This window comes from Dunckerocampus dactyliophorus, chromosome 13 (genome assembly GCF_027744805.1).
Source record: "Dunckerocampus dactyliophorus isolate RoL2022-P2 chromosome 13, RoL_Ddac_1.1, whole genome shotgun sequence".
NCBI lineage: Eukaryota > Metazoa > Chordata > Actinopteri > Syngnathiformes > Syngnathidae > Dunckerocampus > Dunckerocampus dactyliophorus.
The window spans coordinates 18,583,928-18,609,173 of NC_072831.1; the positions used below are offsets into that span (position 1 = coordinate 18,583,928).

Genomic DNA, 25,246 nt, shown 5'->3' on the forward strand with positions numbered 1-25,246 from the left:
GCGTACCCACCACCCATTGGCTGCCACCAGACAACAAGAAACTTTCTCATGTTGCTTACGCTACTTGTCAGAGACTTTGCTTCATTCACACGCGACTACATTTATAGGCACTTGTGTGTTAATTTTCATACATTTATAAATACACTTAAAAATCGTTTTACGGGATCTACATTTCCTCGTGACCAAAATTAATTGCCACTTATTTAGATGTAATTTTTATTCATGTATACATTTAATTTTGGTTTGACAAGTGCTTTGGCTCTTGCGCGCTCTGCTGGAAAGGTTGAATTACTACAACTGTCGCTTATTTGACGTCATATACCTGCGTTTTCCAGCATGGTGACCTCTTGACGATGTAAACATGCTTCGAGAAAATGATTGAGAAAATAAAATATTTCCCATCCCATAAATGAGATTTCAACAAGGTATGTAGTTATATTTATTTTGATGTAATTTGCACTTCGTAATCTTTTCGTTTTGTTTCTGGTTCATCGGATAAAGGCTATCTCTCGTTCTTGTTTCCAATTTACATGAACTAATGGCCGTGCAAATGCCCCGTGCTGGACGTCTTATTGTGTATAGACTAACGCGTACTGTCACATCCACCCCAGGACATCACAGACACAGGGACATTTGTATAAATCTCAATTCAAGTAGACTGGATAGAAAAAGTTTTTCAACAAGCTGTTTGAACTTCAACAAGGATGTTAGACACAACTCTGATCCATCACTCTTGAATACCAAACGATCACTGCTGTGTAGAAAGAGGTCCCTCTCGCCTCTTGAGAGAGTCAGTAGCCTGCTTCCCCGGGATGTATTGAGCCCTGAGGTGATGCAGCTGAGAGAACAGATTCAGCCACCTGAAGAGGATACACACATGCAAAAAGACCAACGCCATGCCGATACTTCGTCCATGTTGTCTACACAAGAGCAAACTTCTGGTTTGGACACAAGAGACGAATCACTGTTGAAAGAGTGTGACTCAAATTCACAGGACCCATTAAATGCGGAACTATGTACGTCACCTACACTTCCAAAAGAGACGACACTTGCATACGGGGAGCTGCTCATAGCTGAGTATCGTAGGAAAAGGGATGTGGATTTCAGGAAGATGTTCCAGCTGCAGACAGGAGCACGTCTGCAGAGCAGCTGGGGGATTGTCCTGCATGACGATGTAGCTGGGCAACCTGCAGGTCATTTCCACAGGACAAGCCGACATGTTCCCATCTACATACGACGTGCCAGTTTGGATGATTACGTGCTGAATATGAAGAGGGGTCCTGCCATCTGCTACCCAAAGGTAAACGGAACATAAAACTCAACATTTGATGGGGTTTTTTCAAGTTGGGGGTCAAACTGTTTACAGATATGGTATCTCCTTCTACTGCTCAGGATGCCAGCACTATGCTGATGATGATGGACATCACAGAGGGAGACTGTGTGCTGGAGTCGGGCACTGGTTCTGGGGCCATGTCTCTGTTTTTGTCTCGAGCAGGTCTGCACCCACCATACTGTCATCATTGCACGTTAGATTGAGTGCTGAACAACAGATTTTTTTTTAACCTCTATTTAACGGAAATCGTATTTTTAATGCCAAAATACAACTATTAATGTTATCCATGGATTTTCAAATGAACTGTTTTACAATAAACAGAAAAACTTCTAAATTAATATGTCAAATTATAGTTATTTACTTGCCTTTTTGAATAGAAAAAATATATATTCTAGCAGTTGAACGTTATCCTTGATTCATTTGTGAGTGGTTTGGTTATTACAGTTGTGGTCAGAAGTTATACATACACTCATCATTAGCATTAAAGTCGTATTCATTTGGGGCATTTAATCAGTTATTTGAGCCGTTGTTTTTCTGTGGTAGAATGATTATGTAACGTACTGCTAAACGTTGGTTTTGACAAGAGCAAGGCCTTTTAATGTCTCGTTATTTATCATGATTGACTGCAGCTTTGTTGCGTAAAATAATTTGCTTGACAGTGCTCATTGGGTCAACCAATAAAAGTCTAAGGAACTCGGTGAAGCTCTAAGAAGAAAAGTAGTTGGGAAAGTGTTTTTGAGTCATTTCTAAACAACTGCTGAATCATGCTGTATTTTACAGCAAGTATATTTAGTGAAATGTTTGTCTGCAGGCAAACTAACTGACTCACTGTAAATGGGTTTTCCCTCAGTGGGCTGCAGGGGCAGCGTGCTGAGCATTGACATCAGGGAGGATCACCTCAAAAGAGCTATGCTCAACTATGAGCGCTGGAGGGCCTCGTGGAGAGCACGGCGTGGGGAGGAGTGGCCCGACAACATTCAGTACCATAACGCTGACCTATGCACAGCTTCATCTCTTTTGGCCTGTCAGGGATTCAATGCGGTCAGTGTTTTTAAGCTGCATCTGTGTAGCAAAGCAAGCAGCTCCAGCACTGTGGGTGTTAGATTTGGTGACAGCAGTTGTACTGATTGGATTATGTGTATTGCAGGTTGCGCTCGATCTGATAAACCCACACCTTGTTTTACCGACGGTGATTCCACATCTGCACCCTGGCGCTGTATGTGCCGTCTACCTTGCCAAGTGAGTATCCATGCATGGGCATCCATAGAAATGTCCTTCATCGATGATTATCAAAAGTAATATCAGTTCATTTTTGACAGGATTTTAAAAACTGGTTGTTGATTGCAAAACAAGAAGAGGGACGCTTCAAGTTTTTTTTTCCCTACAATAAAAATCGTGGCCGCACGGTGGCCAAGTGGTGAGCATGTTGGCCACACAGTCAGGAGATCTGGAAGATCTGGGTTTGAATCTCCGTTGGGAGTTCGCGTGTGTGGGTTTGCTCTGGGTACTCCGGTTTCCTCCCACATGCCACAAAAATGTTTTGTTACAGGTTAGGTTAATTGGCGACTCTAAATTGTCCATAGGTATGAATGTGATTGTGAATGGTTCTTTGTCTATATGTGCCCTGCCATTTACTGGCAACCAGTCCTGGGATAGGCTCCAGCATACTCCCGCGACCCCAGTGAGGATAAGCGGCATAGAAAATGGATGGATGGATGGATGGGTTTTCACCAACAACTATGCACATTAGCACCCAATAACATCATCAAAACTTACCTTTAAGCATTCCCACGTAGTATCAGCATTTGAGACGAAATATGAGGTGAAGAAAAACGGTAAAAATGCAGTAGTAGTCTATCTGTGCAGCATGGGAGAAAGTTAGCGCACGCACAGTAGTGCGTTCAAGGACCATCAGTGGTACGGGGCACCGCTCCCAACAAACAACATACATGCAAAAACTATGGCATTTGTAACTATATATTTTTAAAAATAAAATAATGACCCATATTTCCAAAATTGATATGCATTTACAAAGGTATATTTTTAAGTTGAAGTATTTTAAGTTCTTTTTCATCATTGCGCCTGAAAGCTTCCCGGTGGTTGGGGTTTAAAGAAGAAAACATCAAAACTTGTTTCAATATTTAAGAAGATAAAATATATCCTCAACAAATATTCAACACATTTTTTGTACCAAACGTTTGTTGAGGCATTCATTGTTTATTGCAGAGAGGTCTGGGGACCTGTGAAACATTTCCAAAACTAGTTTCCACATTCCAAAAGAGAGTAATAAGGAAAGTTAATAGAGCCGGTTAATCAAGTCTCAACAAACAAATTATTCATAAAATCACAATCTTAAAAGTCAGTGATCTTGTAGATTATAAAACTGCTCAAATGATGTATAAAGTAAATGATATGCTTCCAGAAGGTGCCCAGAGGATGTTTCAGATTTAAACCAAAAGATATGAACTAAGAGGGATTTGGATGTATGCACAAAGCAAAGGAACAAACAACTGTAAAATAAAGATTTATATTAGGTAAAGGAATCGATCTGGAATGGGATCATTGATAATGAGAAATGAAAATATGTTACACACGTAATAGATTTTAAAACTTATGAATAAAAACATTATGAATACATATAAAACAGAATTATGAACACCTGTGTGCACAAACTGATTACTGTATGTGAAATGTTTTTTTCTAAATATTTAAAATGAATGGATGAAAAAGAAAAACAAGTTAATAGAAGAGTAGGCAAAATAAGATGCTTTAGCCTATGCCATTCGAAAAAGTTTTTTGTTTTTGAACATATACGTACATAATGTTGTTTATTGGTGTGTAGTTGGCTGAAATAAAACCACTAAACTCAAACTAAATTTGATGGTATACTTGTCTAAACACTGAACTGAGGGTTTTCTTTCACCAATCATATCTGTATGTCAAAGATTTTTATTGTGCCAAACATATTGTGTATTTCTCTCCCTCCTTGCTCCTTCTCCAGTATAACACAAGTCATGGACCTGCTAGAAGGAATTCGATGCTCAGCGCTCCCTTTGCTGTGTGAACGCATCATGGAGGTTCCGATCCGGGATTGGCTAGTGAGCCCAGCCCTTCTTAAAAATGGGCAGTACTGCATGAGGAAGGCTCCGTTTCTCAATGAAGACCAGAGAGAAGAGGACATGTCAGATAAGGCTGAACAAGGTAATAATAAGTGAATTTGAATGTATCTGATGAAAATCCCATCAAGTTTAAACTGTACCTATACTTATTCCGAGAAGAAAATCCAGCCTTTGGGAGTGTGCCCTACGTTGCCAGACCTCACCCGGAGCAATTTAGTCACACAGGTCAGATAATGTTTGAGTCAATGTTTACACATTTGACATTTTATAGTGTTTTTAAAAAGTGTTGTCTTACATTTTCAGCCTTCCTGGTGAAACTAAGGAAGTTTGTGGGGTAGCTGCTCAGCCGTAAGGAGAAGAGAAGATCGTCTGACACTTGATTCATACTCTTTTGTAAAATAAAACTGAGAGAAGGATCAAAAGCTTTGCTATTTTAAATATTAGAAAAATGAACACTTTTTATCAGATGAGTACATTTCACTGAATTATAATTGCATTTGGGTTCCAAACATTCTCCACAACTGTATTTTGGTTCAGATCCCAATTGCACAGCTTCAGCAATAAGGCTTATGTAGTGTGTACTTTTTTCGCTGATAAAGCTGTATACAAGCATTATCCAAAGTACAGAATGAAAGATAGTCTTTATTGACAATTTATGAGAAAGCAGTAAATAGAATAAGCACAGGCAACAGTCCAAAACACCAACATCCAGTTCTATGACACAAATTGTGCTTACGTGGCATAACTTAACCTCCACCAAATGCAGTGTTTATTTGTTAAGTCAATAAATAATATAAATATATAAGTATCAAGAACAGTGTGCGGGATCAATACACCTTTACAAATATATTCTCTGGTGTTTCAACATGCCATTGGCTCATTGTTATACCCACTAACGACTATGGGGGTGTTGTTGGTTAAGGCATGTTCTTTGAGGTTTGAGTGCCCACAGGGTGTGAGATTGAAAAAGGAAGTTGGGAACACTGCTGATGTGATGACATGTTGTTATCCTCATTGATCCAGTTCATGGACGACTCATAGGAGGAGGAGCTGGACAATTCATTGCCTACCAGGGAGGTACACAGAAAGTCAGTGAAAACAAATAACAATTTGGTCATTCATTAGTTTAGCGGTTTCATTTTGCTATGGAAAAATTGTGAATTGCTATTAAAGTAAGATCCTAGTCCCCATACTAGTTTTTATTGCACTTAACAGCCTTACTGACCTATTTATATCCTTATATCCTATCCACAAGTGTAATTTAAAGTCGGTCTACCCATGCTCAATAAAAGGAGTTTGGTTCAAACAGAGCGTGGTTTAACTGAGTTTCACTCCTGGAATGGAAAAAATAAATTGTCCTGTGCTGGTAGCACTCAATTAGTAAGTTATATTTAAAACACCAGCCATCATAAATACTATATTAAAGTAATTTTATTTAGATACTGTACATTCACTAACAACAGCCACCATTTGGAACCACTTTGCAATAGATAATGTCCAATACAAGAGCTGTATTAAAAAAATTCTACTGTTACAAACCAAACTTTTGATAGACATGTTTCACTAATTAGTTCACAGTGCGATGCCCTTTTCTTCCATTATGATTCACATTTCAACACAACTACTGTGAGTGGATCTAGCCATACTACCTACCAGATACCGTACAGCTGCAGGAGGAACGCTGAGAATGATTTTTGGTGTTGATTCTCTCCCTGCAAGGGGCAGTTGCCCTCGGTGGAGTTTTCTCCAAATTCAGCTGATAGCTTACTGGGAGTGTAGGGCAGGAGCTTTGCACAGATGAGCTTACGGGGGTACAAGAGGAGTGGATCAGATGATCAAATCTTTTCTTGTGGTTGCAGTGGGCACAGGGCACTGGAGAGGCTGCAGGCCCCCGTGGAAGACGTGCTGTCTCTCTTTGGTCATAATGCCGCTGAGCGCCGCTGTGGTGCTCTGAGCGCTCTCGCTTCCACACAAAGTGAGAGGGCATGATGGCCATCACCTATAGGAAAAAAAACATCAGAGAAAAGGAAACCAAAGATAAGACTCCGAATAAAAAAAGTCAGTCATTGAGCCTCTGGGAGTACTTCAAAGTAAAAAATAATTATATTTGCGTACCTCTTCACAGCAGCGTCTACTGACTGCCGCTCGGAACTCAATGCGAGCCCAAAGTTTGTCCCTCTGCTTGAGAAAAAGGGGAAACTTCTTCTTCCAGTTCTTACCCAGCGCCCATGGAAAAATCTCATATTTACTTTCCTCTTCTTCTTCCTCCATGGTGTTTGCAAGATACCTACAATGTGAGGATATGAGTTTGCTTTACTAAGAAGTTACTGTAAATTCCAGTATATAAGCCGCACTTACTAAATTTAGAGGAAAACCCAGATTTGTAAATATATAAACTGCACACGTCCACGTCATAAAATGGCATATCACACAACAAGCCTGTCAACCAATTGGAAACTACAGGAGGTCAGTGTATATAACGATATAACAATACAACAGTCTGACTCACAGTGTCATCTAATGAATCGAACTTAACACTCAAAAGGTATTCCTCCAGAAATATAAAAACATGTACATGTGTGAGTTTAAAATGAAGTTGCTGTGTGATTAGTTTGATATTCTTCCTTAGATGAGTCAGACAGTTATACCTCTTGCAGTGTACAATGGGTTGACAGGCTTGTTTTGAGTACACTGAGAGCTCTTAATTGGCTCCAGCTGAGCTACTGTTGCTTCACTGCCTTGTGTGTATTTGTTCTGAAGCAAAGGAGCGGCCGTATAAGCTGCAGGATTCAAAGTTTAAGAAAATAGTAGCGGCTTATACACCGGAATTTACGGTAGTAATTAAGATATGTAAGCACTATGCCCTATATGTAGTTCATAAAATAAAATCATGAGATCATACAGATAGAGAGGGTACTACTGGTATACTAAACTTACATAGTTGATGGCATCCAATTAAGTACTGAAGAAAATGAGTCCTTTTAAAAACACAATATTCAGTTTTGATTGACAATGTTTGTGATATACTGTATGATGTTTGCAGTGATAAAGAACTGTTAAACATGACAAAGATTGATAAACAACAAAACACCATTGTGGGAAAATGCGTTAGGAGGAAGAGAAAGAGATGTGAGACATGTTGAAGGTTGGCAGCCGAGTACAAGTCTAAATTTGAAAACACATCATTTGCACCATCATTTGCACCTGGGCGTTATATCACATTGTTAAAGGTGCTGTCTTTCATGGTTACTGTAGGTACTGCCTTGGGGGCACTACCGTTTGAACGTACTACTGTATATCCCATCCTTCTGAGCTATGATTGCTAATTGTCGATAACTTCTCTGAGGCTGTGTGTATGTGCCTGTGCGTGAGCCGTGAGTGAGTAACAGCCATTTAGCCACTTTTCGGGCCCAATGACAATTCTCATTCAGTTTAACTCTAATTATACAGTATGTTCTTTGAAAATACGGTTGATTACATAACCTAGCCAGTGGTGGTGGTCTTATATTTTTGGGGTGAAAAAAAGTAGTGTTTTTTTTTTTTTTTTTAATTCCTGTAGGTATTATATAATGTCATATTTGGAGTGAAATTTAGCCTAACAACATAACTAAACTGTTGGAAACATACCTTAGTGCAATGTATACTGATTATTCAGAAGTACTCAAATAGTGTAAGCTTACAGGGCAATGAAAAAGTTGTTCTTGCTGTATTCTGCAATGGAGAAGCGGGATCTTTTGAAGTAGACAAAAACCATGGCAAGAAGATACTGAAAATGTAAAAAGACATGCGTTGGATCGTCAGCACCAGTATTGTTCAGAGAGGTTGAGCCTTACCTTATCCGTCATTTTACAGCAACAGTCCATCCACAAAAAGTCCTGGATTAGGTCATCATCTGAAACATGGTGTAACATGATTAAATATGAGATTTAAATATTTCAGTCATTTTGAGGGGAGACATTGCTTAAATGATGCAATGGAATAGCAATTCTTCACCAAAAATTTTGAAATATGATGTCATTTCCTGTCGCTGAATGACAGTGGTTGGTGGCAGTGTCATTCTAAAATAATGCATATTATTCCAGCTGCAGCTCTTCTCTGGTGGACCCTGTTCTTCCTGGGTGCTGGCTCTTTTGAGCCCGAGTCCTCTCCTGCCCAGTAAGGGGTTCTGTATAGCAGCTACACCACAGGTGGTGGGAGTTTGGCACCACTGAGCCATCGGTTTCATCATGCTCCTGCCTGGGTCCCGTGAGGTGAATGCCACTCTGATGTGCTCCAATAAGGAGAGGAAATCTGTCAAGTCACATGAAATGAAGAATGTTTCCATTTGATTCACTCACAAAACAACAATGTTAATATTGTGCCTACAAAATCATATTCAAAAACAAAGTATTTTCAATATAGAGTTTAAAGTGACTCTCCATCCCTAAATCTGTGGTAAATTACATCAACACAAAAACAAGACTATTCTTTACTTATCACACGTAAAAACTGCATTATTCTGTACATCGGAATGTTCTCACTCGCCCCTAAAAATGACTAAACACACAGCTACACTATTTGGCAACACAAGTGAGTACCAAGCTAATGGTATACAGTACCACCTACAGTCAAGCTTGGTGGAGGCAATGTTATGGTTTGGGTCTGCATGCATGCTGCCGGCATTGGGGAGCTATGGTTCATTAATGGAAACATGAATTCCAACAAGTACTATGCTATTCTGAAGAAGAGAATGATCCCTTCCCTTAATAACAACTCCAAACACACTTCCGAGATGACAAGTGCCTTGCTGAGGAAGCTAAAAGTGACGGTGGAGGGGTGACCAAGTATGTTTCCAGACCTGAATCCAATTGAGCATAGGTGGGGCATCTTCAAGCAGAAGGAAGGTGGAGAAGTGAAATGAATATAAGGAATGTAAAGGAGCTTGTAGTCTGGTACGCGAACAGATAAAAAAAAAAAAGATACTCGGTATCACTTTGGTGTAAAATCTGGTTTGCATTGCTGGAAATCTCACATCAAAAACATACAACATAAGGTGGCAAGAAAAACTTCAATATTAAACAAAGCAAAATTAGTTTTTTCTGTACAAAAATTACTCTACACTCTACTGTTCTCTGGTATTACCATATCTAACTTATTGTGTGGAGATATGGGGTAATAACTATAAAAGCAATCTTCACTCGCTAAATGTACTGCAAAAAGGATCAGTGAGGAAAATCCATAATGCCGCGTATAAAGAACATACAAATCCCTTATTTTTAAAATAACAAATATTAACATTTGCTGATTTAGTACATTTTCAAACAGCAAAAATAATGCATAAAGCAAACAATTACCTATTACCCAAAAATTTCATACAATACTTTTCTACAAGAAAGGAGAAATATGATTTTAGGGAAAAACTAAACTTAAAATATTTATATACGAGAACAACACTAAAAACCCACAGCATTTCAGTATGCGGAATTAAATTATGGAACGGATTGAATAAAGAACTCAAACAAAGCACTAAAATGAGCGAATTCAAGAAACAATACAAGCAGCTGATGTTTGCAAAATACAAGGAAGAAGAGTCATGAACTTGTTTTGTTACACTTGTCTCTATTCATTATTATTACACTGATTATTTTATATGATTTCTATTTATTGTGAAAACAAATCTTAATAATTACATCATATAGTTATATTACCTTATCATTCTTCTATACTGTATATTAAAAAAAATCACATATGGAATACAGGAAGTGAATAAATGTACTACAATAGATGTGGAACGGATGGGGGGTAAGATAAAATAAGCTTTGCTTCTTCCTACTCCTTTTGGACATGTGGAACTGTGAATTGGATTATATGATGTATTCCATTGTAACTTGTATGCATGTTCAAATCAAATTAAACCATTACCATTCACACTTGTATTTTTGTCAGCTGACCAAATCATGCTCTCAGTTAAGCATAAGTGTAACGTTGTACCTTTTATATGACAGGGTGTATTATTGGACGACCTCACGCATCCAAAACAACACAACATTCTGGGTCACACACATTTGTAGGACTTTTCATTTTATGCCAAATGTTTTACATGCTGATATTTTACAATCTGAGATGTAACAAAGACGACATAAATTGCATAAATATGTCAGAAATGTTCCCAGAGATGTGCTTCAAGCAGACAGCTTTTCTGGCGAGACCCATCTCTCGGCAGTGTCAGCCTCCCTGTTTCATCCAGTCCTCTTGGTCCTGGACTCTGCTCATACTTGACCAAACAAACCGTACTAGCAGAGCAAACGGACCAAAAATGACAAGCGTGAAGCACTCTAATATCGACCAGCACGGTGACGTCATCATGGAGGAGTGGAAGAGGACTCGAGTAACAACCTGTGCAGCTGTGGTGAATCTCATGCCCAAAGGGATTAAGGCAGTGCTTGATAACAATGGTGCCCACACTAGTAATGGGACATTATTCCTTTTACTGACTCGAGTTCTTATGAGTCACTCACCAGTGTGATTTGGGTACCCGAGACACTCGTCACAACGCGCATGCGCCGGAATTCGCACATGTGAACGAGTTAACGAAGACGAATACGCGTGAGTCCCGATAGTTTACAAACACACACACACGAGTTTTGAACGACTCGTTCATGACTCGCACATCTTGGCCCACACTATTATTGTTATTAATCGATATTGTATGTCGGCTACTTTCAAAAAATTGCTGTGTAAACTTTACAGCTTTGAAACAACATACATCATTACATTTGTGTATTGAGCCATTGAAAATCAAGGCATAACAATATGGCTAATAGCATGACAAATCCGTTTTCGCCACGGCTCGTCCGTACTCCCGAGTGCTCATTAGAAGCTAGCGTTAGCCTGAAGCTAACCAAAACTTACAGGTCCTAAAAGTTGAAAGTGTGATACACCGTGAAAGAGCTACATACCTCAATAGTCGGATATAGCTGCTGTGGAGAGGTCAGAGAGATGCTAGTTCGTTGAACAAATCCAGAAACGCCTTCATCAGTGACTTCCCTCGGAACAAATGTCCAATAGTGGCGCGTGCGCGCGCGCCATACCTCGAGCTGGGAGGCAAGCACGAGAACGTGTAGTCATCGTTGAGTTGATACTCGTGGATCACATGTCTAAATGTCCATATTTTTGTTCAACGGTCTGTAGAAACCTTTACAAAAATCAAATGAGGTAAGAATTACAGCTCTAGATTAATTTCTCGGAATGATTGACAGAACTAACTAAATATGTATTTACACATTTACATACATTTACAAAAATGACCCTTACAATCAAGAACTGTTCACAGATGTCATAAGCATAACTCACATTGTTATTTTGTAATGTTGAGTTAAATGCTTGAAATTTAAAATTAGAAACATTGAATGTATGGGTGTCCAAAGTGCGCCCGTGGCAGTTTTTTTATTGGCCCTTAGCCCATTCTAAAAATAAAATGAAATAAGAAAACTTTTCAAAAAAGCAACCGTAATTTTATGAGAATAAATACAAAATATTAGGTCAATAAAGTCATAATGTTAAGAGGAAAAAATAAATAAATAATAAAGACTAAAATATGTATTTTTTATAGGGACAGAGAAACAAACAAAATAAAGAATAAAGTTGCAATTTTAGGAAAAACTAGGTTGGTTAAAAGTTATAATATAACGTCTAAATATTATGAGAATAAAGACAAGTACATTCTACAGGAAAAAAGGTACGAGAAGGAAGCTTAAATATTTGTAAAAATTAAAAAAAAGGAAAAATGTGCAAAAAAAGTGTAATGTAAGGAGAAAAAGCTCATACTAAAAATATGCTCTGTCAACAAAGTTGAGATGAAGGCTTTTTTTTTTAATATAAAAAAACATCTTTGCATACCTACCCAGCCTGTTTTAAAAAAAAAAAAAGTAAAATGTTCCCCCGGTTTAAGAGAGAATCTAGAAGTAGGCAGGGAAAGGACTTCTATCACTTTGGTCACAGCTTCATTCACCTCCTTCCCTCTGACTGATGCTTCAGAGCCCTGCACAAAAGAACCACACTCGTTCCCTTGCTATGTACTAGTATGTATGCACTGATGTGTAATAAGAGTGACACTAACAACCCTCTTTGTATGATTGACATACCTGGCTGATATGAAATGAAAAGGATTAAAATTGAAATGTGATTAAAGTTAGATTAATTAATTAAGATTGATGATTTGATTTAGTTGATTTTGCTGTGGCAATGCTCCACTGTGGAAGATATTTTTGTGGCCACTATAAAAAGACACCTGAGGCCAGCCCTCATTACCCAAATGAGCTTATGTGCTTACAAGTAGGTGAGTTTTATATGCTTTAACGTGACATATGTACATGCCGAGGGGTTCACAGAAAGCCTCACTAATCCTTTCAGCTGCTTGTCCTTTGTCAGATACTCAGGGATGAGTTGCAGAGCAGAGCCACGCTACAAGACATTTCAATAAACATGGCCAGCAATCTCTGGATTTATTTTTGCAATCTGTGACCCTTTTGACAAATATGGATTCATCATCATTTTGGTTTGGCTTTGTCTTCATGGAAAGAGAAGACATCCGATTCAGCTGCTTCTGTCATCTAAAGGTAACGGATACCGCTGGTGGCTAAGGACCTTGGATACCTTTGCATTATCCACCCCACTACGTACTGTTGTGATGGTGTCGGGATGACAGACCTGTAAGCTTTGCATTAGGAAAATGGGATGTTCACCATCCAAAGGTAATAATTTGGGGACTCTGGGCTCTTTGAGGAGGGGAAGAATGTTGCCCCCTGTACCTCAAGAACAACCGAGAGCAGTCCATTTTATAGATGGAGCCAATCATACTTCTGCTGGATCTACTGATGAAGATACTAAAGCCAGGAAGACAAGTGGACAAAAACAATTATGTCAAAAGGATGAACATTTGCCACCAGCACAGGTAGATACATATGTGACTGTCCCTTCCCCAGAGGTGTTAAACACCAATAAAATGAAGAGTCACAAAATAGACAACAGCAACATGATACAGAAAAAAGAAAAAAATGGGGACAAGCAGGAAGTAACTGAGAGAAAGGCAGGCAAAAAAACGAAGAGAAATTCAAGAGGGATGAAAGTGCTGAAAAAGAAAGATAAGGAGATGCAGAAAATTGATTTCCCGGAACCTCTGGTAAAAGCTCACCAAGCTGCTTACGCCTTTTTAAATCCCAGCATAAACAAATATGATGGTGTACTTGGACTGCTGGAACAAGCAATGCAAACTCAAGCATTTCTACAGCCAATGGTTTCTTTTCTGGCTTTGCGCTATGAAGAAATAATTCAGGTACTGGAAGAAATTGTTGATGAAGGAGAAAAAATGCTTAAAGAAAACGGAGAACATCTTGCTTGGCCAAGCCAAATGAAAAACCTCTCATCTTCTGCACCTCTAAAATCAGGCTCTGCTATTGAACCCCCACCGGATTTGTTGCAGCAGCTGCTTCAATACACCACACAGAGAATGCAGAATGTGAACCAGACTGTTGGAGGAATTGGGGACTCTGCCCTGGAGGAGGCAGTGGAATACTTTTCTTCTGTCTCAGAACTTTTAGAGGAGAAATTGAAAGTCAAACGTGAAGTTGAGACTAGGATAATGCGACTCTCATCTCGCATTGAATTGGCATCTCTTCGCAAACTTGGGCCAGAGGACTCTGCTCTCTTTAGCGAGGACAGTGGTATTGGGGCTGAGAGTGAATCCCTTGCTGGATCGGAAAGGCGGCATAGGCGTGTGAGTTGTGAATCTAGTGGAACAAGCAGAACTACTCCGGTTAGTCCAATGGCATACTCCTCAAGTACAGGAGTTGCAAGGAAAAAACATGCGTGTCAAATAAGTCCAAGTGTTTCCCTTACTTCACTGAACTCATTAGCTTCTATGTGCACAATGATGGCAAATGCACAGGGGGAGTCATTATTAGGATCAGTCTCCTTAGATGATGGTGAAGAAGATGATGATGGCAATAATGTGGTTGGAGACATTGGAAATAGACAACATAGACAACAAAAACCACTTCGCTTACCCTCCAACCGTATAGAGAATCCGAAAAATGTTGAAATGACTATCAAAATGAAAAATGCTATAAGTGGTAAAATACAGTTTCACCAACCAACAAGCACTGGTGCCAAATCAAAGGTAGCAGGCTGTCCAAAAGCAGTTGGAGGCCATTTGACTGATGAGAAGGGACTATCTCTAAAAAGATCCCAAACAGTTCGAAGAGCAGTAGTTAAAGCAAACCCAGTGGTGAAAGAGAGACGTTCCCGTTCTGTTGAATCTCTGCGCAGCAAAGGTGAAGATCCCACTTTGCTTGAACTGGAAAAGTCTCAGAAAAATTTAAGTCAGAGGTTGCAGAAAATAGCCAAAAGCAAAGAAAACATAAAGGGAACCACAAAGACTACACCATCTAAACAAAATCATAGAAACTCACCAGCAGAGTCTCCAAAAATAAATCGTAAGCACCCATCTTTAGAGAAGGATGGCAATCTACGAGACAGGGCAGCACTTACAAAGAGCATCACCAAATGCCAGGAAGCTGCCACTAATATAGAAAAAGATGATAACCAGAAAGATAAGACAACATTGATGGGTCCTGTTAAAGCTATGCCACCTCCAAGCCCCCCTGTATCACCAAGACCATCTTCAAGCCTGTATAAAGGCAGGAATTCTGTCAAAAAACTTATTGATACTTTCAGTCAAGGAATAGAAGAATTGGACAGCCCTGATATTCTCGGGCCACTTAGGGGTGTGCGGAAGTGCGGTGTTCCAGTGTTACCAGGTTTAGGAAATGTCACAGCTTTTCTCAGCAATGGGAAAACAAGTTGTAGACCTGATAGAACTCCATGTGAGAAGACTGATTATTTAGATTTGGATAGTCTTCCTCCACCCCCACTAGAGGTGTTAATGGACAATTCATTTGAAAGTGCCCAAAGTCTTGCAGCTGGTGTAACCGATGATGGAACAATAAAACCTGTGAAATCCCAGATGGTAAAAAGGGCTGGACTGTCACAGCGACTACGAGCCTCAGTTCAATCTGTACCCGTGCTGCCAAGCAAAGGAGGTGTGCCACAATGTACAAAGACAATTTGCCCAGCTAAAGGAGATCATCAAGTCACAACAAACCAGACAAACGTCAGTCAACCTGATGTTCAAGCAGACGTTGACTCAGTAAAGGAAACTAATTCCACATTGTTGCTGCAAATCAGAAAAAACAGATACCTAAAACACTCCTCAGACGCACAGTTTGGAAAATCATTCAAAAATTCTGAAGTCACAAGTCAATCTACTAGTCAACAGGACTCAACAAATGTACAGGCGGATGACAACTTCTTGATGCCTGAAGTAAACACAACAGTATCTGAAGTGCCTCCCTCATCTGCAGCCGGTCGTCATTCACTTGCCACTCCACCGCTGTCGAAAGGACGAATGCTGCCATCCACGCCTTCTACTTCAAGGACTTCTCATCGAAGACTTCCTAGTCCCCACAGTTTCAAAAAACCACCAACACCGCCCTCTTCAGCCAGTCCTCCGGTTAACAGAAAACTCACCACTCCACCAGAGGGTCACAAGAGACTTCCTAGCCCGCCCATTATGAAGCAGAACATTTTAAACTCAAATGTTTCCTCCTCATACCCTTTTAAAGCACCATCCCCCCCTGCTTCACCAAAAGTACAAAGGTGGACAAGTGAGAGCAGCACAGAAGACTCTTCTCGGTTGTTCAGTAATGCACGGTCCGTTTTCTGCCCAATTTCTCCGTCCTTGTTTGAGGCTCAGCCTTGCACAGCTCCCCAAACGACGCAAGCATGGGCCTCTGCTGAAGGCTCTTCTCTATCACGTACTTGTGGGAATCGTGGCAGGTTTCTCGTGTTCATCCCAGGACCCCGACCTTTTATTCAAAGAAGCCATTCAGAGAGAAGACCAAGTTTAAACCTTCCACCTGAATCCCCAGGCTTCTTGGTGGCTGAGACGTGTGGAAGTGAGCCAGTAATATGCACACAGGGGTGAGTTATGACTGTTTTTAATGATATACTGTACATTCCATATCTGAATGAGTGATTCTGCAGAGTCCACAACTTTTGGTGTTTTGGGGTTCAAATGTAGCTTTGACCTTTCTGTGTGGATTTTGCATGTTCTCCCCTTGCTTGTGTGGGTTCTCTGCAGGTGTAAAATCAAGATCTTATGTAAGCAAATTAACCTTACATTGTTTTTAGGTGGGGGGAGAAAACCCACACAGGCATGAGGAGAAAATGCAAACTCCCCACAGAAGTCAGGTCTTAAGTGGTTCATGTAGTCCATCAAGAAAATCAATTTCATTTTGAAGAAAAGTAGTTATATTTGACATTTTCGATGTATTGCACAAGATTCATCTGCTTTCCCATTGAAGGCCAATGCATGAAATGTTTGTATTTTTGCGATATATATCTGGGAGACATGTGACTATCAGTGGGCTCTGAGAGTTTTTTTGTATGCGTGTGTGGATGTGTGAGTGAGTGAGAGAGAGAATCTATAAGCACACGCTGATCATTTTATATTTCAAGGGCATCTGGATGTGCTTACGCTCAGTTCAGCTGTGTATGTGATGATGGTGATGGATGCTGTTGTAACACTGATTACTGTGCCGCTTCATGGCTTTGATTGTGACAGATTTGTTTGTGCAGTGCAACTGTGACATGAAAACCACCCCTAAAAAAAGGTGGTTCTGTGACCCTGTTTCTCATGTACTGTAATGCAAGACAAAGCCGTTTCTCAGCCCCTTTCCATTTTCAAAATAAGTTGGGCACATTATGGTCTTTAAACAGTGTTGCATTTAGTAGCGTTGTTTTTTTGACAACACCAAAAGAACAAATGAAGAGGTGTTGTACTCAAAAACATGAACAACTGTTAGTGTGTATATACACCTGGCTGCTCTCCAGCCAAAGAAAAAAGTACATGAGCAAAAATACTCAAGTTTGGCTGGAGGGGCGGGGGAGCGTTGTTCCATTAGTGACCAGAGAAGGAAAAAGATGTGCAGCAAAGACAAGTAACGAAAATGAAGAGGCATTTAATTACTGAAGAACTGGCCAAGCATTTACAGTAGCTGCTGGTGAGCTGTTTTACTCGAACACCTCTTCAACGACATATGAAACACATCCCTGAAAATAACCTTTTCCACCCCTGAAGTCATCACACACACACACACACACACACACTGTTATGAATATACCGATACTTCTGAAGCAAGGTGCAACATGTTACACGATGTCAATGAACATTTTTTTTTTTGCCACAAAAGGCTGCCTAATTTCAAATCTGACACTACATAAAAATACTAATGCAATCAGACTAATGAGATGAAAATGAAAGGTTTTCACCACAAAGTTGGGAAAAATGACGAGAAATAGTAACACTGATTAATGAAGTCTATATAGCTTGGAGTTTGTATTTAAAAGAATTATTTTAGATCATTTTTGTGATGTTTGACCAACTGCATCTGCGCCACTCCTGTGACAGAAAGAAAATTCAAGACATTGTCTACCAAGCAGACAATTTCTTCTCAAATTGTATATGATGTTGCAATAAATACATGTATTTTTTCCTTTTATTCATGTTATAGACTAGATGATGAACCAACAAGAGAAGAGGAATCATGGGGTAGCCAGTCCAACCTCAGAGCAACGCCACGCTCTGCATCCCACCCCGATTTGTGTGTTGTTGGACAGGCCTTGTACAGAGACTAAATGGGCCAATGACCAGTGGACCAGTGGGATTATGGATTAACGGGTTTTAGAAAGGATTTAAGGTGTGATGCTTCACTAGTAAGAGAGGAGTCTTTCTATTCACCTTGTGGTTTTACATCACAGCGGCAATGTTTGTATGAGAAGATATAAGATGATGTCCACGTTTGTATTAATTGGGAGTTTATGTTTACATGCATTTGTACATAATCATTTATTTTAAACAAATGCAAAACAACAATGTGTTGGCGTAACATGACCTGTCTGTGTTCTCGAAGAAAACCTTAGCACCAACAGTCAGATATCAAAATACAATAACTAACTAACAACTAATAAAACAGCTGTTCAAGATGTTGTTTTGGGGTATTGGGCTTTCTCTAATTGTAGCTGCAAGGTTTTAAAAAAAGGATAGAATCAATGACAATGTTTGAATATTTAATGGGAGAATTGCCTCTTTAGAAGAAAACCACTGTTTTGATGTATCAACATACTGTCTATATTCAATTTATAATTAATGGTTCTTTTTATTTGATTTTTCTGTTTACCTAAATTATTTTTGTACCGTGTAATAAACTGTGTACAAACAATGTTCCCTGCTGTTGCATTTCATAGTAATTCTTCTCACTCCATCCATTTGAAATACTGTTCACTTTGTAAATAGTAATTTGAATTACTATTTACAAACTATTACAATAAGTAACATTTGTGGTTCGAATTGGTACTGTCAAATTTTGGACCCCAAAGCACAGACAGACAACAATAAACAAAAAAAACGACGGCGACCTTCCATCACACAGACAAAAACTAGGGTGACTAAGAATAAACTGAAAGAGGTGGATGAAGCAAAGAATAAGAAAGAAAGAAAGGCATCCACAAGACCGGCAAGAGCAGGTATGATTTAAGTTAGACACCATTACACCAAAAAGATTAGGTAGAACTGGTGTGAACCATGCAAACTAGCATAATAAAAGGTCAGGTGCAGGCGTAAGCAGCGACTCTCGTATATAAACGTGGCAAAGACAAAGGAAAGAGTCTGCTGTATTCATATGAAGTCCTGATTGCCGAGTCTCACAGGTGGCTCCACCCCAGGAACTCCAAACATTGGCACTACAAGAAGAAGCAAAGCTGCTGCATGAAGGCTGAACACAGGTATGACAAAAACATGACAAGTATGACATTAATATTTCTCACAGTGCCAACACTTTTGATTATTAGCTTTGTAAAACCTCCACAATGACATTATACTGTGCAGGAAGACCTAAGGTTGTGGCTAGTGGGTGTACTTGGTGCATGTCAACACAAAAAGTATACCAGTATAAAGGAAAAATATGATGATGACCATAGAACTTATTGCCACACATGTCGTTGTCCTGGCTGATCAGTGTAATAATGCAAGGCAACAATTAGTTAATAGGTGCCCCAAAAGAAGGTCTGTATAGTAGAAAGTGCGCGACCAGTACGGCAATCCTCCCTCTCATGGCTTTGTCAAGGTTGAATCCACCTTTCATTGTTTGTGTACACTTTACTATTTCCCACTCACTTTATCTTGCATGAAGAGTTTCTCAGTCAAATGGTTCCATACATTGCAGCTAAATTGAAACTATTTCAGGCAGAGAAATTGTGTGTTACAGTACTGCTAACAGAAGATTTAGGTAGTAATTAAATTACTAGATGATCAGGACCCTCTCAGCAAGTCACTTGTTCCTTGAAAAAGGCCCCTGTATTGTACATGTGATTATTCTGGGAACACAGAAGCCTAACATGAGTATCAGAGCTGTTCTGAAAACAATTTCATGGACACACATGCTGAATATTTTTGTCTTGCCAACCGGATATGAATGAAATATACGAAACATACAGAAAGAAAACGATACGAACCAATCTCATTCTTATGCCAGTCGGACATTAGGCAAAAATACACATACAATTTGCTTAAACATGCATGTTTTTTTTGTTTTTTTTGACTGATAATGGCCATATTCAACCACAAAACAGCATCATTTATTAATTAATTTATGTCTGAAAAACCATAATAGACAGAAACCGCAGAATTCCAACCGCGATGTGGCGAGGGTATACATTGTAGTATACATTTTCTGAATAGGATGGCGCTCGACCAAAGTTGAATAGGTGTATTTTATTACTGCCCAAAAACAGTGCATTTGCACGTTTGGTCAGTCTACAAATTCTCCTCTCTCAGCATTTCAGAGCACATAATCATTTCAACAACTGGATTTGTTGTCAGCAGCTGCACAGATCACATCAGTTCATTTACAACTACATTCAGGTGTCAAAGATTAGTGCTTCAACATTTCTGACATAACCATTATTGTGCTTTGCTCATGGGGGCTGTGCATAATGCATGGCCTCCGAAAATGTAAAGACAAATGTAAACGTTCACAGCTGAACAAGAATAGCAACAAGACTGACCAGAATGGAACATTTTCCACAATTATTCTTGGTAAAAATCTAGACCGCTTCCCTGACACCTTTTTATGTGAATGTGACCAAAGAAGTAAATAGCAATACATTAGCATCTGTTTTAGTTCTGTGATACTTCTTAGCCGAACCCCGCAGTCGCATCAAAATATCACAATCTAAGCTTTCAACCTTGCTATGAAAGTTTCATTTTTTCACACCAAAGCTGGACTAAAGCAAACACAAACATCCAATGCATCTCTCTTTATCCCCTTTCAACAGCCTGACTACTTTGGCTTCCAGCTATTGATCTCTGTGGTCCACCGGGACAGATGAAAAAACAGGACCCACTAGCTGCCATGGATGCCTCTTATCAAGGCATCATGCCCAACGCTGGCCTGGACATGGCAGCTTTCAGATAATACTATCTGACAACTGTCTGTGCGCAGTAGCCTCTAACGTCCAGGTGAGCTTCAACATGGGCTGCACTGCTGCACCTGCTGAAAAATGGTAAAACAGGAGGGATAAACATATCTGCAGAGATTTGGAAAAATATTGTCCACGTTCCTTTTTACGGATTAAAACAAAACATGCTTGCTATCAACATTGAAGACACATTGATTCACAGTATCCTAGTGTTCTTGGGAGTGAGATGCTGGGAATCATGCATTAGATAACAAATTACATGACTAATCTCTCAATGCAAATGATTTATTTTGTGTGTTACAGTGATTCCTCGTTTATCGCCGTTAATTGGTTGTACAGTGATACAGTGATAAGTCCATTTCTGCATAGCAGGTTTCCCTATTTATAAATCAAATATTTTCGTAGTTAGAGCATAGAAAACGTATTTACGACCTTGTAAATACGTTTTTAGATACATTATTAGAGCCCACTAGACATGAAATAACACCCCTATAGTCACCTTGTTTTATCCAATATAGTAGAAATAACAAGAGAAAATAGGCCATTTAAGATATAAATAAGACTTGTGCTCCAGTGTGTTGCTGTTAATTTGTTCCGGTGCTGGGGGAGCTGAATGCGGGGGACAGGAAGTGAGGTTGAGGATTCAGAGTTGCATTTTAGCTTGCTATGGGTTATGGCCGCAACAGGAATTATTGTGCCTGTTGTGAAATAGTTCAAAGCAGCAATAAAGGTCTGTTGATCTGGTGCTTGTGTGTCTCACTGAACGTTACAGTACCATTACTGACACCTAGTGACCAGTGTAGAATACTACATATGATCGCAATATCTTTGAATGTGTCTTCTGAATGCCTTATATTTGTGTTTTAGTTCATTTAGCCATTTTTAAGCTTGAATGTGACATTTTCTTAAGTATGCATATTTTTGATCAAAAATAGGCTTTATTCAATCACAAAACAGCATGATTTATTTATTAATTGTTACCTGTGGTGTTCTCCAGGGGTCAATCCTGGGACCGCTATTGTTCAATCTGGACATGTTTCCTTAAGGCCGGCTAATACGCAATTGCAATGTTTTCTACCACAACTACACAGACAACACTCAGATGTACGTGTCACTGACGGTTGGTGAACATGGCCCTGCAGATTGACTTTGTCACTGCATCAAACAGATCAGTGTGTGGATGCACAGCAACTTTCTCCAGCTAAACTCAGACAAAACTGAAATCATTGTCTTTGGCCAACACAAACAAAGAGAACATGTTATCAGTCACCTTGAGACTCTCTCTCTAAAACCTAATAATCAGGTTAGAAATCTAGAGGTAATAATGGACTCAGATGTGAACTTTAAGAGCCACATTAAATCCAAAAATTGCCCAAATCAAGGGAATAATGTCTAAGCCGGATTAAGAGAGACCAATCCATGCCTTTGTCTCCAGCAGGCTAGACTACTGTAACGGCCTCCTCACCGGGCTCACTAAAGGAGCTGTAAAACAGCTGCAGTACATCCAGAATGTTGCTGCTCGAGTCCGGACAAGAACCAGGAAATATGACCATATTAGTCCAGTACACAGGTCTCCGCACTGGCTTCCTGTCGCTCAGAGAATAGACTTTAAAAAACAGCTCTGCTTGCGCCAAAGTACATCTCTGACATATTAGACATGTTATTAGCCACATAAACCATCTCGAGCTCTGAGAAGCTCTTTTCTGTAAAGCACTTTGAATGACCTTGTGTATGAATTGCGCTCTATAAACTTGCCTTGCCTTGAATGCCTATAAAATTCTACTCATCAGTTTAATTGTGTGAATGCACCTAAAAAATGTTAAAGTTTCATTGATTTAAGTGTCTATTACAACAGAAATGTTCACACAGTGGCACAAAACGAACTTAACTGAAGGATTTCAAATTTGACATCAATTATTGTGACTAAAAATGCCTATAATGTTACAAAAAGCACACTCAGTTTTAACTCCTTCAGTTTGGTGAGCATCAGTGTTTTTGTTTTTATCTGAGTTTTTGTAACTTATTAAAAAAAAAACCCAGCCTCAACAAGGGATTAAAATTTGTGTTAGTAGATGATTTCTTTGTTGTAACAATGCTTCTTGACAATAAATTATATATTCATGAAAAGACAGTTTAAAAGATCTTCCACTTGGGGATGAGAAGCACAAATGTGTCCGTTTAAAATGTGCTACAGCAAAAAAAAATGTTTAGAGCTCAATCAGGTGTCTGATTGAGCCTTGCTAAAGTGGTTATTTGGTGTTTGCTGCATAAAAGGCATGCCATGTCTGTCTGATCTTTATGAGGCCCGTGCAATAGGACAACTTGAAAGCTTCATCACCAAAGTGAAGGTTAAGGTTCATGAAATAGGGAAAAGGCCAGAAAAAGCCAAAAAGATGATGCCTCAAAAAAAAAGATTCCTTATGCTTTCAGCTCACAACCGGCAGTCGCTTAGTTACACATTTTCAGGGCTTTTTTTAGGACGCTAAGACGCGTGGCTATGTGCCCAGAAATCTGGAAATCATAGGGAGTCCAGGAGGCCCGCCATGACTACCTAACTGTCAGGCACATTTGTGCTAATGTAGGCTACACCATGACATGTGGAGGAACTTTATTTCCAGTGATGAGTGGAAATTGTGCCTGTTGAAGTTGGATCCCAGATGGATCGTGGGGAAGTTGGGAGGACACTATGTTGGATGCGGATTTACACGATGGACAGCATCTCCAGCGCTGGGAAAATTAGCCTGTAACCATTGAAGGCAATCTCAATGCAGAGAGCTCTCAGGACGGGGTTTTATAACCAGTGGCAATCTCATATCTTCACAGTCTAAGACAAAACTCCAAACACAGTAAGAAAAAGTTTTAAAAAATCAAATAAATAAGAAGAATAGTAGTCGTGACACCACAGCAGCTTTTGTCCTACACATACATGAGAAAATGTATCGACATTTCAATTCAGACGGCATTAAATGTGCTGGTTCTGATAACCAGCATTTACCAAGCACACAGGCTGGATGTTCGACGACTTCACACACCATATTTCTACTGCTCCATTTCTCCTGCAAGGAAAACGCTTTCCCTGGCATTAATGTATTATTGTGTATACATTAGGGGTATCATGAGACACCCAGCTTGCGAGATGAGACGGTAAATGAGATTATGTCCACGAGAATGAGACAAGACGACATTTCAACATTAATTTGAAGAAAAGTTTTAAGAAAAGTACAATGAAAAAATGTATGACTGGACAAACAAACTTTTTTATCTAACCGAGTTACAAAACAATACGGGTGCATTTTGAAATGTTCTCCTAATCGAGCGTGCGCACAAAGTGTCAGATTTTACCGTCACTTACTTCCGGGATTTGTTACATTCCGACTAGTGAGGATATGTGGCATGAAAAATGGATGGATGGAATGGAAGGAGTGAGCTACTAGCCACCCCACGGTTGTTTACACGCTTGATGAGGTCATCATTCAGAATCGGCAGCATAAAACCCTGATCGGAGCATCCCTACATTACACATAAACAAGACAGAATATACACTCACACCCTCTCTCTCACACACATCAGTGTTGCCAGGTCCTCTTCTTATAAATGACTTCGGCCTTGTTTTTAGTGAAGGTTACAAATACCAGTGACATGACAAACAGGCAGTAATAGTATTCAGAGTGGAGAAATAATCACAGGAACATCTAAGGACTTTTAAGATTCAAGAGGCCATCACACCTCAAATGTAATCCATGAAGACAAATCATCTGTTTATGTTGCCAAGCTATTAGTTCAGAGTGCGTGCATACATTTCTTGGCTTTGTACTCACCAGATGAAGCTAGAGTCCCATCCCAGTTCTGGCATGCTCTGCATGTCAATAATACCATTAGCATTCAACGTCTGTAAACTCTGCCGGACAAAAACAGGCAAACTAAAACCATGCAAAATTATACACAGTGTATCTAATTAAGTTTATTTACACGTCTTTTTAGGATAATAGCGCCAGTGACAATTAAGCCATTAGGCTTAGTGGTGGAGCTGCATTTTCTTCATTTTGTCAACATGGTCATGGAGCGTGATGTGGTCTTGCATGAAAAAAGTGTGTAGTACAATCTTTGTACACTGGGTGGCAGTGTTAGCAAGTCTATTTTCAGATAGCACTCATCGAGTCCCTGTTGGTTAATATTTAATTGCACTCTCATACTACTACCGTTGCAATAATAATAATAA

General features: G+C 39.5%; 3 protein-coding genes across 5 annotated transcripts; 2 read left to right on the forward strand and 1 right to left on the reverse strand.

Annotated features, from left to right (window-relative positions):
- The first annotated feature begins 321 nt into the window (after positions 1 to 321).
- On the forward strand, positions 322 to 4,874 carry trmt61b (tRNA methyltransferase 61B). Its single transcript, XM_054797413.1, has 7 exons — positions 322 to 1,300; positions 1,393 to 1,495; positions 2,184 to 2,374; positions 2,481 to 2,572; positions 4,335 to 4,534; positions 4,612 to 4,677; positions 4,756 to 4,874. Exons 1-7 carry the CDS (start codon positions 539 to 541, stop codon positions 4,788 to 4,790), a joined length of 1,449 nt encoding a protein of 482 aa, XP_054653388.1. The 5' UTR covers positions 322 to 538; the 3' UTR covers positions 4,791 to 4,874.
- Positions 4,875 to 5,056: 182 nt separating this feature from the next.
- Positions 5,057 to 24,919, reverse strand: spdya (speedy/RINGO cell cycle regulator family member A). Of its 3 annotated transcripts, none has more exons than XM_054797416.1 (7): positions 24,846 to 24,919; positions 8,446 to 8,742; positions 8,286 to 8,344; positions 8,133 to 8,218; positions 6,568 to 6,739; positions 6,260 to 6,451; positions 5,057 to 5,518 (listed from the first exon to the last, which is right to left on the reverse strand). In XM_054797416.1, exons 1-7 carry the CDS (start codon positions 24,907 to 24,909, stop codon positions 5,477 to 5,479), a joined length of 912 nt encoding a protein of 303 aa, XP_054653391.1. In that variant the 5' UTR covers positions 24,910 to 24,919; the 3' UTR covers positions 5,057 to 5,476. The 3 variants fall into 3 exon arrangements, with proteins under 3 accessions (XP_054653391.1, XP_054653389.1, XP_054653390.1); XM_054797414.1 differs by having other exon boundaries at positions 5,062 to 5,518; positions 6,106 to 6,451; XM_054797415.1 differs by lacking the exon at positions 24,846 to 24,919 and adding an exon at positions 11,391 to 11,588 and having other exon boundaries at positions 5,064 to 5,518; positions 6,106 to 6,451.
- Positions 12,832 to 18,751, forward strand: pcare1 (photoreceptor cilium actin regulator 1). The gene is made up of 2 exons (XM_054797412.1): positions 12,832 to 16,470; positions 18,063 to 18,751. The coding sequence occupies exons 1-2, from the start codon at positions 13,163 to 13,165 to the stop codon at positions 18,184 to 18,186; spliced, it is 3,432 nt and encodes a 1,143-aa protein (XP_054653387.1). The 5' UTR covers positions 12,832 to 13,162; the 3' UTR covers positions 18,187 to 18,751.
- Positions 24,920 to 25,246: the final 327 nt, after the last annotated feature.

Coding starts and splice junctions, on each gene's coding strand:
- trmt61b (XM_054797413.1), top strand. CDS start 539: ATGGCCGTGCAAATGCCCCGTGCTGGACGTCTTATTGTGTATAGACTA. Junction 1,301..1,392: donor CTGCCATCTGCTACCCAAAG/GTAAACGGAACA, acceptor TCTACTGCTCAG/GATGCCAGCACTATGCTGAT. Junction 4,678..4,755: donor GGAGCAATTTAGTCACACAG/GTCAGATAATGT, acceptor TTACATTTTCAG/CCTTCCTGGTGAAACTAAGG.
- pcare1 (XM_054797412.1), top strand. CDS start 13,163: ATGGGATGTTCACCATCCAAAGGTAATAATTTGGGGACTCTGGGCTCT. Junction 16,471..18,062: donor CCAGTAATATGCACACAGGG/GTGAGTTATGAC, acceptor TTCATGTTATAG/ACTAGATGATGAACCAACAA.
- spdya (XM_054797414.1), bottom strand. CDS start 24,909: ATGCTAATGGTATTATTGACATGCAGAGCATGCCAGAACTGGGATGGG. Junction 6,452..6,567: donor GTAGACGCTGCTGTGAAGAG/GTACGCAAATAT, acceptor TTTTTCCTATAG/GTGATGGCCATCATGCCCTC. Junction 5,519..6,105: donor CTGCAGCTGTACGGTATCTG/GTAGGTAGTATG, acceptor CCTCCCTGGTAG/GCAATGAATTGTCCAGCTCC.